Source organism: Rhamphochromis sp. 'chilingali', assembly GCF_963969265.1.
Source record: "Rhamphochromis sp. 'chilingali' genome assembly, chromosome: 21".
Taxonomy (NCBI): Eukaryota; Metazoa; Chordata; class Actinopteri; order Cichliformes; family Cichlidae; genus Rhamphochromis; species Rhamphochromis sp. 'chilingali'.
Window position 1 is genome coordinate 29,432,924 of NC_137949.1, and position 14,998 is coordinate 29,447,921.

Sequence of the window (14,998 nt, forward strand, 5' to 3'; positions counted from 1 at the left end):
CATCATGTGACAAATATGGCCAATGTGATTGGTTGTGCCTTTCAAGGAGCTCTGTTTAGTTTTAGCAGCGGCCGGCAAGCCTGCGCCGCTAGGACCTGCAAGGAGGAGAGGAGGATGACAGCAAAAAGGAAGAACCTGGATATAAGAAAGTATTTTTCAAAGAAACCTGTAAGTCACTTAAAGTCAAGCTCACTCATAAAATGTGTCCGTCACAATAACGTTACAGGCTATGCTAGGCTTTGGCCCACATCAGTCTAAAACTGTATGTAACCACGAATAACGTGTTTTGGAAACTAACTGCACAACATGCAGCACTATTAGTTCTCTCAGTCTCAGAGCAGCATTTCTAATTTTGATTGAAAGTGTCAGAGAAAACAGCAGCCTCAAGTAAGCCAGGATATTAGTTTACAGAGGCTGTTAAAATTATATGTCTAAAGTTAAAATGTTGGTGACACAATAATTTCATCCTAATGGTCCTGACATATTCATAGGGTTAATTTTTTAGACAAAATATCATGAGATAGTCAGGATTTTGCAAATATTCCACCCTGTAGTGCAGTTTGCACAAATTGTTTTAAAAACTCACTCACCCTACAAACATTACTGATGAGTCAAGATCTGCACAAAGTGACAGAAACACTGAAGCAGCTCCACATTTTATTCTTATTGTCATGTATGTCCTATTTGTCAGGTGATAGAAAGTAATGGTGACACAAGATCACAGGTGAAATTGGATGATGACTTGTTGGTTCATTAGTGTATTTGAAGCACATGTGTGACTGCATGTATGTGGAATGTCTCACTGTTATTGATCAGGTGACAGAGGCAGCTCTGCCATGTTGTAGCTCAGAGGTGAAGAGGCGAGGTCACAGGTGACTGACTGATGAGTTGGTGCTATAGATTAACTAGTATTTATTATCATGACAACTGTTAGGCTGCTGATGTAAATTGATTCATTAGTGTATATTTGACAAAGAATCTGAATTGACATGTCTCACTTTTTATATGGCACGAATCAATTTTATCAGGTGGCAATATGTCCTAGTGCAGTCAGAGGGGAAGAGCCAGGGCCAAAGGTGAGGCACATCACGCACTTAATAATAATTTTAATCTGAGGATAAAACGCAGGTACTGAGGCTGAAAGAAGCTTCAGTGCTCTCAGAAGACTAAAAACATGGCTACGGTCAACAGTGACTCAAATGAGATTAAACAATGCTGCTGTGTGTCCACCAGGAGACACTGGACAGTATAGATGTAAAACAAATATGCCAGCAGTTTATCTCAGTTAACGAGAGGAGCAGGCCTGTGTTTGGCTCCTTCACATAGTCCACATTGAGTTGTTGTGTGGGACATGTCTGTTGTTCGTGTCTGTTGCTGTAACAGTAGTTCATGTTTAGAATAAAACATCCCAGCTCACTGATTTGATCGGGGCAATAGTGCCTAAAATGTTGCATAATTTTGCTGAGAGATCTTGTACTTTGTGGTAATCTTAGATGAGTAGTTTTATGGACAAAAACCAGCAGGTCATTCAGTGTTCCCTTAGTGCTAATGTATCAGAGATGTTGGTGCACTATAACTGAACTAATGTTGTTAAGTCCTTAAAGTCATATTCTTTTATTGTCATGACTGTATTTGAAGCTATTTTTATGTTTGTATGATACCTGATTTATATGAAATATGCCTGAAGTGAACTAAACTCTAAAATACTTAGTCAGTCATTTGTTTAATAGTAATTTAACATTATATAATTCACATATAAAACTATGAATTGTGATTTTAAATGGTTTAAAAGCATGCAGAATAGGATATGTAGGCAAGTATATTTCTCCTTTTTTATCAAGAAGCAAAGACAAAAAGGAAACAAAAAAGAAACAGGGCAGGGTTCGATGGTTGAATCATCTGTCCCCACCAATGCCAAAACCAAATCTACGCCCTTGGTTTGGATATGTGGTGAGAGGGAAACATGAAGATGAAACCAGGAGATGTCCTTACTGAATCATCAGAGTTGTGATGGAGAAACAGGTTTACCTTTTAGGTGACATGAATGAGTTGAAGGGAAGTTATGATCTGTTTCTGAGAGACAAATAACACCAGGATCCTTTTCTATGTAGCTGACAGCTGGTAACTGTGCAGGGGCGGATCTAGCAAAGTTTTGCCAGGGGGCCAGGTAGGGCATTAACAGGGAGAGGGGGGCACAAAGAAATACTTTCTTATTCTCATTTAAAATAATAATCTGAATCTTACAACCAAAGTTTTTACCTGATGTAAAACGTATAGAAATCGTATATATACCAACAAGACTGTACATCACTGTCACAACAGCGTTTGTTTTCATTCAAAGGCTTTATGGATTTTCCTGTAATACCTGGTGGGCCGGTCTCTAATCAAAATGCCCGGGCCGATTTTTTGTCCCAGTCCAGCCCTGTGCACGACACGCAGTAAATTAATCTGAGAAGGTGCATTAAAAAATAAATGGCCGGGCCAGCGGTGCGCATCGCAAATTAGCTCGCATAGACACATTAGTTGTACTGGTTCTTAATGACGGTATCTTAGCTAACAACCCCAACTACCAGATTCAACTTGTAATTGGCTAAAAATCACTTAGCCTACTGGTGAGAGGGACGTTGCTAGCTCTCAGTTTTTTCAAGCGATGTTGAAATTTCCACATTCCGACACTTCAAATGCTTCAGGAGCTCTCCGCTCAGCGCAGTAACTGTTAATATAGAGCATTATTAAATTTATTGCTAATGCAATTATATGGCACATTGACTTCTGAGGAAATTTTAGATAGCACTTGTCATCAAAAAGGTTGCCTACCCCTGGACTAGATGATGTTAGCACATGCTGTATGCTTTGTACACTGAACCCGCCTGGTGTAGAATGTCACAGAGGTTTGTCACTTAGGTTGTCATCACAGAAAGATGCCCTCGTATTGCTTACCACAAAATACCTGGCAACGTGCACATAGAAACCTCAGCATTTACCTTTTAAGGTAAAGCTCCTGAAACTGTTTTGTTTGCTGCATGTCTTCCATGCATAAACAAAACAGATTAAAGCGCTGATTAGCTAAAACGAGAGAGGAGCTATGGTGACGCTGTGTTGTGATAATTTAAAATGCCCTTGAGGAAGAGGTCAGGAGTTTAGTGTTCAGATGACCTCTGACATTAGATCGCTCAGGCTCTGTGACTTCTGAGAAATAAGAGGTCAGCGCTCCAGTTCTACGACACAAATTTCCCACAGGGCTTCATCTCTTCTAACGGTATGTACTATTTCTAAAGTTGCTTTTAAATGCTAGTTGCATGAGGAAGAAAAAAGGTCAAAGTGAACACATACCAACTTGGGTTGAGGGAGAAAGTTGTTGACCCTGGATATGCTCCACATGCCCTCGAGGTACTGCTGGGCTTGGATTGTGACGGTGCTCAGAGATCCAGGGAGCTGCCCTCCTGCCACTGTCACCTGGACACTGGTCTTTGGCCCTGAAGTGCTAGCTGCGTTCTGGGACCAGCTTGGTACCCCATGGCGCTCCCCTACTGGCAGGACAGAGTGGGGAGAGGGCTGACTTTTCGAGACTTGTTTTGTTTGGATGCTGGAGGACGACACAGTGAATCTAGAAGGCTGTGGTATAAAAGATGTTTTGGGCAAGGCAGCCATGTTGGAGCTGAAGGCCAAGACAGGAGCATGGAGTGTCTGCAAGGCCTCCTGCCTCAGTTGGTGGAGAGGTGTAGAGCAAACTTGGCAGCATCCAGGTTCATGATTCCCAGGAGTTTGGAGCTGCTCGAACAGGAAGGTTGCATACCCGGGGTCCTGCAGAGAAAAACAAGAAATGCACTTTAGCTCAAAGCACAGCATTCGGAACAGAAACACTTTGAAGGAAACATGTTTTTTCCAAAGCATAACCACATTACAATTTTTTGTATATATGTATTTACTGTGGTGTCAGTGGTCTGCTAGCAATGTGGTCCCTGACTGCCCTCTGAGACCCTTACTGAGCTTTTGCCGACTCCCTCTCTTGGATGATTGTTTGTTCTGAGTGGCCTCAGTGCAGAGGGCTACGGTAGAGGTGTGTTTTCAGTACCATTTGTTTGTTTCTCTGTCAGCGAGATTAGGGCTACACAAATACTACCAGGCTGAATTTCCTGAGACTTGATGAACAGACACAGCATGGGGAAAGGAAGAACCCATTAAATTGTGCTGCTTATCCAAATCACATTTAAAACTGCAAGATAAGGCATCAACCTTTGGTGGAGGATTACACCCTCTGCAAGTTCCCTTCTAGTTTAGATGCGCAGCCTGCATGCAACTTAAAACTGCTGATCCCCCCCCCCCAAAATAAATCAGACATAAAGTAGAGTTTGCAGAAATTAGTGCTAAACTGAGAAATTAGTTAACATTTTCTACTTGTTAAAGACTTGTTAGATGCATGAAATAATGCATCAGCTCTACGCACTTTCACATTCTTGATTCTCAACATGAATTCAAAGTCAAATATTTGAATTCTGAAGTTTATACTTGTCCCAGAGAAAGTATTTGTTAACACGTTGGCCTGAAAAATAAAGACATTATCCCTGCAGCACTCTACAATGCTCAGAGGGATTAGCCGAGCATCCCACAGAGACATTCCTCGCATTAAAAAAGCACAAGTGAAATGTGGCTGCTATTTACTTTTTGCAGTTTTAAAAGAGAACACCACACAGACTTCAGCTTATTACTGCTTTTAGCGATGGTGTCCAGTAGAGCTTTGTCCTCTCACTTCCTCTCTAAGAAGGCTTCCTAGGGTTTCCATCGCTGTTTGCAAGAACTAACAAAAGTATAAAACAGCCTTGGGGACTCTGCGCCTAAAGCTATAAAATTTACATATAATAAGTGTCCCATTGTGAAAACATATGACAACCTACTCTCTGGGAAGCTGGAAGCATACAGACCTATCATAAGTAAAGGCATAGGAGGGGAAAGAATATAACTTTCTGTCTGTTTTAGTGAAACTAACCTTCACAGAAATATACACACACACCTACACACACAGAACTAGAGAGAGTCTCTTAAGAGGCATAAAGAGGCACTATAGGATTCTGCCCAGAGGAGTAGTGGCCTAAGACAGAAGCTCACAGCCCCTACATAAATGTTTATGAGACCTTTGCTCCTTAGAACCTCCGAGGTGATCAGGAGGAGTGAAGCTGCGGGGAAACAACAATCCGCTGCTCTAATGCAGTGCCACTTAATACAGCTAACCCAAGATGGGCCCAGAGACCAAAGAGGCAGGCAGAGGGACTCTAAATCTCCTCCCTATGAAAGCCACTCAATACACAGACTTTTAGATTACCTTTCCCTGCAAACAGCATTAATAGTATGATCACGCAACGTTCCAAGGCAACCTTCTGCAGCCTTACAAATAAAAACAGACTCTTTTCTGCCATATATTTCCTCTCATCTCATAAAGACACAAAAAGCAATATAGTTTAAGTCATGCTCAATCTATTCTTTGCTTTATTCTTTACCTAAAGCACAATCATGCAAGAGAACCATTCTGGTTAATGATCTGCTATATTGGCTGCTTACTTTGCACATGGACAAATGTGGGCAGGACACAAGCACAACTAAGAAATGCAGTCAGAATGTAGAAAATCCCATAAATCCGACTCTAAATGAGAACTCTGGGGTGACAACTGTCTATGGTTGATCAGCTGTCTATCAAATGGCTGTTGTACATCCCAATGAGAAAAGGATTTAAATGTGAGAAGCTTAAGATATATGAAATAGGATAGAGCTTTAAAAATGGTATCTAATGCTCTTTGATCCTGACACGTGAACAATCCCGGCTGTTATGCTCAGACAGGATATTTATGCACAAGACAGGACAGTTCTGCTGAAATAAGATCAAACGGTCTACGACAAATTGGAGTGAAATATGAAAGCACCGCTGGCTGCCGTTTCCACAGTCTAGTCTGGGTTCATGTATACGCTTCTTAGACAGGAAATTGAACCAAAGTCATAACAAACCAACTCCACCCCTTAACCCTTTTACCTTTCGACCACTCCTTACCCACCTCAGGGTGCTGGTACATCGAAGAAATCAACACCACCCCCTACCCATCTCTCTCTCTCTCTCTCAGCGTGCATTGTTAGGTGTTGATTTAGGGGAGCTAATAAAAGGACACACAAAGCTGAGCACATCTGCTATTCAGTTAGGATTCTGGAGGTTAGAGAGCAGGCTTCTCCTGTAAAGCTGTCTGTAAGCTTTACGTATGCTCGTTGGAGTGAATAAAGGGTCAGGGCCAGAAGGCTTATGAGGTTGATGATGATGGGTATATGGAAGAGAATGATGTGGGTAGGTGGAAACACAAGGACAAATCCATATTTATGTGGTACATATTTCACACACAGATCAGAATTCAGGTTTGGATGTAAAAATATCTCAAGTCAGCTGAAAAGTGGCCATAGTTAGGCATCGAAATATTTCACCTACAGGTTTGTACCTTCACATTTAAGCAGTGTGAGAGCTTGTGGATAAGGATATCAGAGAAAACATGAAATGTATGATACATGAGCGCACCCACCCCCAAAGCCATATTGTTTCTTTTATTATCCATTTGATCTATTACTGACGGGTGCAACTGGCAGCGAGGAGTAGCGCTGCTGCAGAGAAGTCTGCAACGCTCTGCATCAACACAACTCAAACGCTCAAATCATTCTGGTTGGAGAAGAGGCATGGAAGCTACTTTGGGGCTGTTACCTCTTGGCCATTGTTACTGTGGGAGACGGTTTTGGTTTTTCAACCCAAGGCCTGTCCACTGAAAAATTAAGCAGCACAAGCAAGGATAAAAAGACAGTGAGGAGTGGGAGGAGGTAGGCCAGGGTTGCGGCCCTTGCCCGGAGGCTTGTGGGTGGCTGTGTTGGTTTACTGCCTGACAGCATGGATCTTTATTAAACTCTGGGGACAGATGCTGCAGCCTTATTATGGAAAGGAGCTGTGGTGAGCACACTAGAGAGAAGCCCTGCTTGTGGATTCAACCTTTCACAGCCCTTAGAGACATAAGTTTGTCTTTGTCCCTCACACTAACTGTGATGAAAAGCAGGGTAGCAGCAGCAGGAGCGATGAGCCACCCGGCTGACTAGCTCTCTGGGTTGATGGAGAGTGTCATCACAGACATCCCATGCCCAGAGGCTGATGGAAACAAGCTCAGCCGTAACCACTTATGGATGAGGCGACAGGGAGAAAGATGTGCATGATTTCACTCCTGTGTGTCCTCAGGGTAGAAGCAGAACTGGTCAAAGTCACACATAGGTTTTTCCTCAAATCACACCTCATTTACCTTGCCTTGTCAGAGCGCCTTCACTCTAACCAGACAAAGGAAAACTGCCATCTAACAGTTTCCGCATTCGGTCTCTGATGTGCTTCTCATGTGGAGCGCTGAGGCCAGATATTGCAGGCTGACTCAAATCAAGGGAAGGTCACAGTGATTTGAAATGCATGAGGCCCCTCGCTAGCCGAGACACTTTTAGGCACGCTCCATTGAAAGTAAAATACTCTGGGAAACTATATTTTCTATTCCAGTTGAGCTCAACAGATATTTCCCAGACATAAAAGCGCCCCGTGACCCTCTGCAGCTCCAGCAGAATAAAAACAAAGCAAAATTGTACCAACATGTATCGATGACGGAAAAAATAAAGTGGAAAGTTCTGACATTCGACAGCCAGCTGCCGGTCAGCTCATATCTGAACAGTTTTAGAGCTGCCAGCACTCGGTGGCATTCTGCTGTCGGTGATTTGCTTTAATACTCGTAACATCTGTGAAGTCATTCACTACTCCTAAGTCCTTTGTGTGCTCACCTCAAGCATCCATTAAACTGAAAGACCTGCCAGGTTAACTCTTAAATTCAGTTTAAGATTTCTACCTTGTTCTTTCAGGTTTTTATTTTATTATCCTGTGAACACTGGAAGCATTCCTAAATACGAGTCAGTACAATGTCGTGCTGCTTTATATCTGTCCTCTCACCGGCACCAGTCCTATTTACACATCACAATTCTTAAGTACTTCCTACTGACTTTCTTGTAAAATCAAGACCACACAGCAGCTGCCAAATCTAATGCCCTTTCAACTCCTGGCTTTCCCTTCCTCTCCTGCTCTGTAAGGATGTGACAGAGCCACGTCTGTTTACCCAGCCTGAGATAGTGTTGACCTAAACCACACATGGCCTCCTGAAACAGATTGCCCCCCCAATAAACCGCAGGAGCCCACTTCAGATCCCAGGTTGAGGACGAGAGCTTCCACCAAGCCCACTTTCCCACAGGTAGCACGGCTAAATCTGACAGCCATGTCGGAGAAAAACGAGCACAGCTGCTGGCCTTGCCCCGAGTGAGCACTGGGCATTAAGGCAGATTACATTCCCAGGATAAAAGCAACCACAGTGGTGTAATCCCTTTCTCGCCCTCCCCTCCGCTCCTTCTCAACTATCCCCACCACCTCCACTTCTACGACTCTACTCACATCCCCTGAAGGAGCGGAGACCCGGAAGGCCAGCGACTCTGATTAGATATCAGGTAGAGCTTTTAGTGCCACAGCATATCTAGGATACAGACCATTAAATTTAACCACTGCCTGCTCGGAGGCAGAGAAGACAATGACTCAGGATGTCACACTAGCATGCTATTTAACTCTGTGGGAACGCCTTTGGTAGAACACAAAATGGGACGGTTCAACAAATCACATCAAACAGATGCTTGTCCCCGTCTGCTGACTCGACAAGATTAAACAAACCTGTAATAAGGCTTTTCCCCCAAACAAGGCAACAGTATCTCCAGCAACAAAAGTACACTGTCATTACCTACCTGATAATACCACCTCAGACACACACACACACACAAAAAGCATACACCAATACAGTAATGAAGTCATTCATCCTCTGTGGCTGTGTGAAAAACTCTGAATGCTTCATTTTTCAGCCGCTCTTCTGGGATTTTATTGGAGCACAATAGGATTCCATGAAATGATGATGAAATATCTCTGGTGGATCTCCAGCATTTCTCATGCAAAATCTGGCTTTTGTCTAAGCGCGGCTACATTTAGGCACATATCTCATTATCTGAGTTTAAGCTTTTTGTGAGAGATGCGGTTACAAAATCGATTCTGCTCTTGCCTTTCCGAAGCCGGGGTCTCACTGCTCCTCTTTCTCTTTGCCTCCTACTCTCGTGGGATTATCCCATATTTTAAGCTGAATAACTTCTATAAATCACAAGAACGCCTTGTGGTTTTATTAATGTAAAATGCCAAAGGAATGAATACCAATTAAGATATCTTGTAAGTCCGGGATTATTCATGTTCTAAATTACGATCTTTTAAACGTGATGTTGCAAAAAGTCATTTCATTCTTGTATTCTACTGAGAAAAAAAAGATAGCTTTACATAATTCTCCAGCTATCGTGATGAAAAACTGCTTATAACAATGCCAAAAACAAAATTACAATGAACAAATGTCTCCCTATTGATATAAAACAGATTACCTTGTTTTGAAAAGTGCATCCAATTTTTGATCTTCAGTGCAGCCAAAATTTCCTGTATTGCACATCTGTTCAAGAAGAGCTTATGTGAGGAAGAGGCTGATGTCAGTCTGCCTGCCCTGTGTGATTTAATCCTTTCCTGCCTTGAACCGTCAGTGCACTGCTAACAGAAAATGCAAATAGGCTTTCCCCCTTAGTGACACTTTCAGCACCACCTGTCCACAATATCACAGAGATAGACTCTTTGATGAACGGACCCAAGATGGCAAATAATCTGCCACTGGAACGAGCACACAAGATAGCCTATAAAATGCAGTTTTTTGAGATCGTGGAGGTCTGGGTGGATTTCTTCCTTTGCTTGGGGATTACTCGGAGCACGTTACAGCTCATTGTACACTAGATCGCATCCGACAGATTCTCTGTCATCCAGAAAACCAGATGTCGCTGTCAATCAGTAATAAAAAGGACCACACATTGATCCAGAGGTTAAAAACAGATAGAGTGAGATGTAATCATTCATGACTGTGTGTTCCAAACCACCCTGTAACCATTAATGACGCCATATAATGATATGTCACTCCTCCATATGTTCGTCCCATTTATAGACGTGTAATATCATAAAAGGTTCACTAACCCCGTCTTTACATATGAAGGAGAAATGGGTGAAAACCGTCCGTTGATGTGTGTGTGTGTGTGTCTATATTTGCTGCCCCTTGTGTGTCTCTTTACACCACACCCATCCATCACTCCAGCCTTTCGCCACTTGGCCAGTTAATTACCTTTTCCTGTTCACTCACGCACATAAAGAAAACAAGCCCCTTTCAGACTGTTTGGACAGACTTCATTCTCCCTCGCCGCCCCCTTTCCAACATCTTTTTCTTCCTCTCTCCTCTGTGGACACAGGGCAGCCTTCACTGTCCAAGATCCGTCAAGCTTTCATCAGCTTTGGCCAGGGTCAGAGTGCCGGGGAGGGTCAAACTGAATTCAGCAGCGCTGCAGTGAGAGACTTTAACAGGTCTCCATAAGACATCCGGTAGTGAACGATCACTGCTTAAACTCAGCGGCAACTGATTTGAGTGCTGAGTGCACAGACAGAACAACATCGACCTCTGAAGGTTTCACATTCGTGGAAAAAGTATTTTTCAATTTAGCAGGATAAAACATTATATTTCTCACTCCCCTGCCCAGTGCTACAGCAGAGGCTGTCTGGCGGCGGCGGCGGCGGCGGCAGCAGGGCTGCTTGCTATGCTGTCCTCGCCAGAGACGCAGTGAATTGTGTTTACGTATACCTGCACAAGCCATTGTGCACTTCTAATTAAAATGGCTGATTTTTTTGGCTCAGAGATGCTCTCAAGGTAGTTCCTCTTTTCCCCCAACCAGACTTGCCAAAATGAGTGTGTAATGAAAAATTCAACAGGCAAGCTGTAAAGGCAGAAGCCAGGTGTTGCTGTAAACTGCAGGTGAAAGCAAGGACAGAAGGGAGGAAGGTGAGATTAGAGGGAGAGGAAGAGGGTTAAAATAGTCTGGCAGCTACACAGAGTGCAGGGATAATGAAAAGTATATAAAAGTATATAAAAAAGGAAAATGCATAGGAAGGAATATCCCACTGCCTCCAATAGCAAATCTTTGTTTTATATACTGAATACACTTATACACTGTATAATCGATGCTTATCTGCTTTATATTTAATTCTTGTAACTAAGATGTTGAGAAAAATGCTAAAAGGCCCACATTATCCAGTAGCTTACAGCATGAGGCATATAACTCTTATACATTTAAAAAAGAGTGGAAATCTGAATTTATTCCATGCATTTGTAAAGTCCTCAACAGTGTGCAGGTCTGAACTTGTAATCAGTATTCCTAACGGTCCACTAAAGCTCGTTGTAAGATCTATTTTTGTCCAAGTACCTACTCTAAACTCTCACCACAGAGCACATGATCCTGATACAATAGTTCTCTCCAACAGTCCAAACCGCTACTTCACTTGTACTTCACTTCAAAATGCTTTTTTTTCTAAACATTTTTTCAGTCTAAACGCAGCGATGACAGCCACCTGCTTCTCCTCTGTCTGAACTGTCACACCAAGAGAGCTGCAGTCGCTGCAGTTATGTTGTACGGGGGGAACATTTTCATTTCGACTGGAAAACGAGCACTCCCAGGACCCCGCAGTTTATTTAGAGAGAAAAACAAACCTCTGCTAAAAGCTCACGGCAACTAATCTCCATCAGAGGGGTAAAGTGTGACAGCAGTGAACAGCCAGACGCGTGGAGTGCGCATATGAGTAGTTAATTATCAAAGAAAAAATGCAAAGGGAGTTGCTCATGCTCAAACAGAAGTAATTGCACACAGCATTTGATCAACATCCTCCAGATCGCATAATGGAAAAACTCTGGGACTAAACATCAACAACATAATTAAAATTAATCATTTTCAGATCAACATTTAAGTAGTTTTTTCATGCCAAGCAGCCCATTTAGAATGCATGAGGTATAACATATGGATCTCTGCACCTCATCTTATGTCCTCATTGCAATAGTTCGTCCCTCCTCTTTGGAGAAAATCAAAGCTATACATACTCCTAGTGATATAAAAAGAAAGTGACGGGGAGTGATGACAAGGTGAAATGTTGAGCATCCTCCAACAATAATTCTGCCCACTTTCCCCTTAGAACGGACTGTACAGTAATTATGCTGGCAAGCTGCCATGTGGATAATTATTATTCATTTTTCCGTTCCTGAGTGTTTGTGAGTTTCGGTCTCCCTCCCCCTCTCTGTCTCCTCATAGACGGACTCTGTATCTTTGTATTGAGCCACAGTAACTGGTTACTGATGAGCGTGGCACTTTTGCGTTTGGCAGATATCTAAATTCTCAGCCAGTGCAGGATTATGTGAGCAACAGGCTAACCGATTAACATCACAAATGTGCAGGGAGTATAAAAAGAGCTAAAGGTGAGGCCGACATTTTTGCCTCGCTGAAGAACAAATCCCGAGCCAAGGTGAGCAGTGCTGAGCATTCCTGTCCCATCCGCTCCCAGTCTGCAGAGCATTATCTCAGAGAGTGACACGCTTTGTGTTTTCACGAAACTGCTGTGTGTCGGCAGAACAATGGAGCAGCAGAGATGCGAGAGGCGGAATCAGTCTGGCGCAACAGCCTCGTGTAGGTATGGCACAGAGAGAGGGGGGGGGGGAATACTAATTTATCATGAAAGATGTCATTACCATGCCAATGACTTCTCAGAGAGCACAATCATCGCTAATAATAGAAATTTAAACATCAGCGCAGGGCTTTCAGACAGGAAGTGGTGTGTTAATGGGAAACTGATGTGTGTTTATGAGAACTAGACACCAAACTAGACATTGGTGAGAGCACTGATAGAAGAAAACACAAAGATAAGCACTAACCAGTATCTGTTTTGTTTTGTTGTTTGTTTGTTTTTTGGGGGGGGGGGGGGGTTCTTGCTAATTGAGATGTCTAGACACATTCAGTTGAATCGCAGCAAGATAAGGAGGTAGGCGGAACTATCTCGGAGGAGCGTAGCACATACTAATCCACTTATTGAGTCTGAAGGATTTTCATTCACAAGCCTCGAAAATGCTTAGCTTATCAAAATTCTTTCACATGCACATTTTGCCACTTTGTTTTTCAGGAACAATAGCATCCTGCAAATGGCCTTATGGCCTACAACACTAAGCTACTCCGGCAGCTTCACTTAATATTAAAATGAGACGGTGAGGACGAGTTGAAGTGAAAGGCAATTTTAAACTATTTTTCAACCTTTTTGTCAATTTTATAGCATCCGTTTGAGTCAAAACACAGATTTAACATTACCGTATTTCCCGGACTACAAAACGCACCTAAATATTAGCCGCACAAGCTAAAATCAGGGGAAAATCCTGTTTTGTACATACATTAGCCGCACCTGACCAAAAGCCGCAGGTGTTTCAATGTTGACTTATCATATGTAAGAGAATATGCACAAAGGGAATTGTCAGGAAAGAGATGGCTGTTTGGAGACATCACTTTTATTAATATTTTGAAAAACAAGTTATGGGTACATATTTGCACATGTAGTACATAACAATAACCTACAGCACACCAGAACAATAGATTCGGCCTACCTTTTAGGCTCAGGTGCAGTGACACAGCTTTAACAAGAAGAAAAGTCAGTCATTCACCACCATCTTTCTCTTCTTCCTACGCACTAAAACCACCAAAGTCCTCTTCTCCAATGTCGGATACAAACAGGCTCAGGATGGCTTCGTCATCCACTCTTCTTCTCTCCTTCGTTGTCACTTTCAAAACCAAAGAAATCCTCATTGTCAGTGTCAGAGTCGAACACCCTCAGAAGGGCCGTGGCGGTGTCCTCCTCTCCATCATGCAGCAGTCCAGCCCTTCAAAATCCGTTGGTGATCGTGGATGTTTTCACACTTTTCCACGCTGTCAGAATCCACCGGTGGAGTTGGGCATAACTTGCTTTTTGGGCATAACTTGCAAGTTTATCGCCGCTCATCATCCACGACTCCCGCTGAACGCGTAGCGCTACTTTGAAGTTTGTTTTTCGCGCTACTTCGTACGGCACTACGTTGCCTGGCGGACGGACATGTGACTAACATACCACTCTTGAACCCCGATCCTTCCGCCAGGCAACTTAGTGCCGTACAACAGCGGAACACACAAAACAAATCGTCTTACGATATGACAAAAATCACGGAAAATCCATAGAAAAGCCGCACCTGACTAAAAGCCGCAGGGTTCAAAGCTTGTGCAAAAAGTAGCGGCTTATAGCCCGATATTTACGGTATGTTAAGATGAACTCTGTAATCCTTTGAGATGCAATGAAGTTAAATTGAAACAAGACTTGTAGATGCAGGAAATAGTGAAGCTATTTGAAAGTATTACACAAGCTATTTTCACACATGTGTTGCAGCCTAATTTACTAAACATTGGAAGTGAATGTAAATGTCTTAGGACACCATAACACAAGATTGTGCCCACGCATGAACAGTGCAGGTAAATTTCCCGAGAATTCACAGCAATAAGAGGGCATCGTGTGTCCTGCCTCCTGCATCATCTACACAGGTGTCACCCCTTACCTAAACCAAATGCAGTAATTCAAGTTAGTAGGACCACATCAAACACAGAGAATCTTTTGCTGTGTGGTATGTTTGAAGTTCACATAATGCCAAAATGATTCTCCTGAAATTGTCTGGACTGAATGGCTTAGCTTGGTGCCAATCTAGCCTTTTGTCTGCATAACCAGGGACAAAACAAGTTACAAAACTGTCCTTATCATCATGTCTGGGATGTCAGCATGGGCGGACAAGGATATCGCTGCTGTCACTTCACATAATGAAATCAGTGGATAAACTTTTGAGTTGCTGGGGACTTTGTTGAATTCTCACTATGTCTCTAAAATTGTGCTCTTCACATTTTTAGGGGTGTTTTTTGTATGTAATGTCACAACACTGCAAATCTCAGTAAAAGCTTTGGAATTCAGCTAGAG

General features: G+C 42.8%; 1 protein-coding gene across 4 annotated transcripts in view; it reads right to left on the reverse strand.

Moving 5' to 3' along the window:
- kif26ab (kinesin family member 26Ab) overlaps window positions 1-14,998 on the reverse strand; it is a 75,056-nt gene that overhangs the window by 37,818 nt on the left and 22,240 nt on the right. For 2 of the 4 annotated variants that reach the window (XM_080870431.1, XM_080870432.1), the window contains exon 3: window positions 3,334-3,804. In XM_080870431.1, the coding sequence (XP_080726557.1) occupies window positions 3,334-3,804 (471 nt within the window). Of the gene's footprint in view, window positions 1-3,333; window positions 3,805-3,929; window positions 3,978-9,498; window positions 9,644-14,998 lie in introns of those variants that run through there. The other 2 variants (XM_080870433.1, XM_080870434.1) reach the window with 2 other exon arrangements.